The sequence below is a fragment of the Epinephelus moara genome, chromosome 22 (genome assembly GCF_006386435.1).
Source record: "Epinephelus moara isolate mb chromosome 22, YSFRI_EMoa_1.0, whole genome shotgun sequence".
In the NCBI taxonomy this organism is placed as follows: Eukaryota; Metazoa; Chordata; class Actinopteri; order Perciformes; family Serranidae; genus Epinephelus; species Epinephelus moara.
Window position 1 is genome coordinate 3,189,208 of NC_065527.1, and position 844 is coordinate 3,190,051.

General features: G+C 41.9%; 1 protein-coding gene across 1 annotated transcript in view; it reads right to left on the reverse strand.

Annotated features, from left to right (window-relative positions):
- Positions 1-593, reverse strand: part of cfap90 (cilia and flagella associated protein 90) — an 8,919-nt gene extending 8,326 nt beyond the window's left edge. The window contains exon 1 of the mRNA XM_050035597.1: positions 409-593. Within this exon, the coding sequence (XP_049891554.1) occupies positions 409-525 (117 nt within the window). The 5' untranslated portion in view covers positions 526-593. The remainder of the gene's footprint in view (positions 1-408) is intronic.
- Between the last annotated feature and the right edge of the window lie 251 nt (positions 594-844).

Sequence of the window (844 nt, forward strand, 5' to 3'; positions counted from 1 at the left end):
AACAAATATTGCTGTAAATGTGATAAAAGGTGACGTTAAAAAATTCACAACACTTTTTTAAACATTGTTTGAAGCTAAATGTGGCAAAATGTTGATGTTATTTTCAGCGTGAGCCACTTTACAAACGGCACCCCATAAATACCCTGGTATCATTGTATCATCACATAAACTGCAGTTGCAGTTAGCTTTAACTTTAACCTTCCCTGACTTCCTTTGTCTGAAACACACCTGTCCAGATATAATTAGGTGACATGACGCTATATGCTAATCCTATTTTAACATTCTTTGCTGTTGTTGTTGTGATACTGATGTTGAATCATGTTGAATTTAGCTAACTAGCTAGCTAGCGTTAGCAAGCTAATTTAGCTAACTAGCTAGCTAGCGTTAGCAAGGAGATTACTCCGTTACCTTTGACCCCGTGTTGAAGTACGACATTTCCTTGGCTTCCTTCCATCGTGGTGAGATGTAACTGAATGCAGACAGAGCACACAGTGGCCTGGTGTTCACCTCCTCTGATAGGTCCATGTTTTAGGGTCAAACTCGCGCAGTAGCGGTGATAAAACCTCAGACAGCTGACTCCACAGCAGGAGGACGCTTCTGTGGTTGCTAGGATACCAGCTGGGTCTGACATGCTGCCTTCACGAGCTCTTTGTTTGCCTGTATTTCAGAGTTTCAGAGCGCTGGCTCCATGATAACCCTTCTGTTTTGTGTGTTGTTGTTTTTTAATTCCTTTAAAGGTCATTCTGATTGATGCGCTCATTGATGCTGCTCTATAAGTACACCATGTTAATGCTCAGGCTGCAGAGACGCTGCTCCTCATTCCTGTGATGAGTTATGTTGAAGT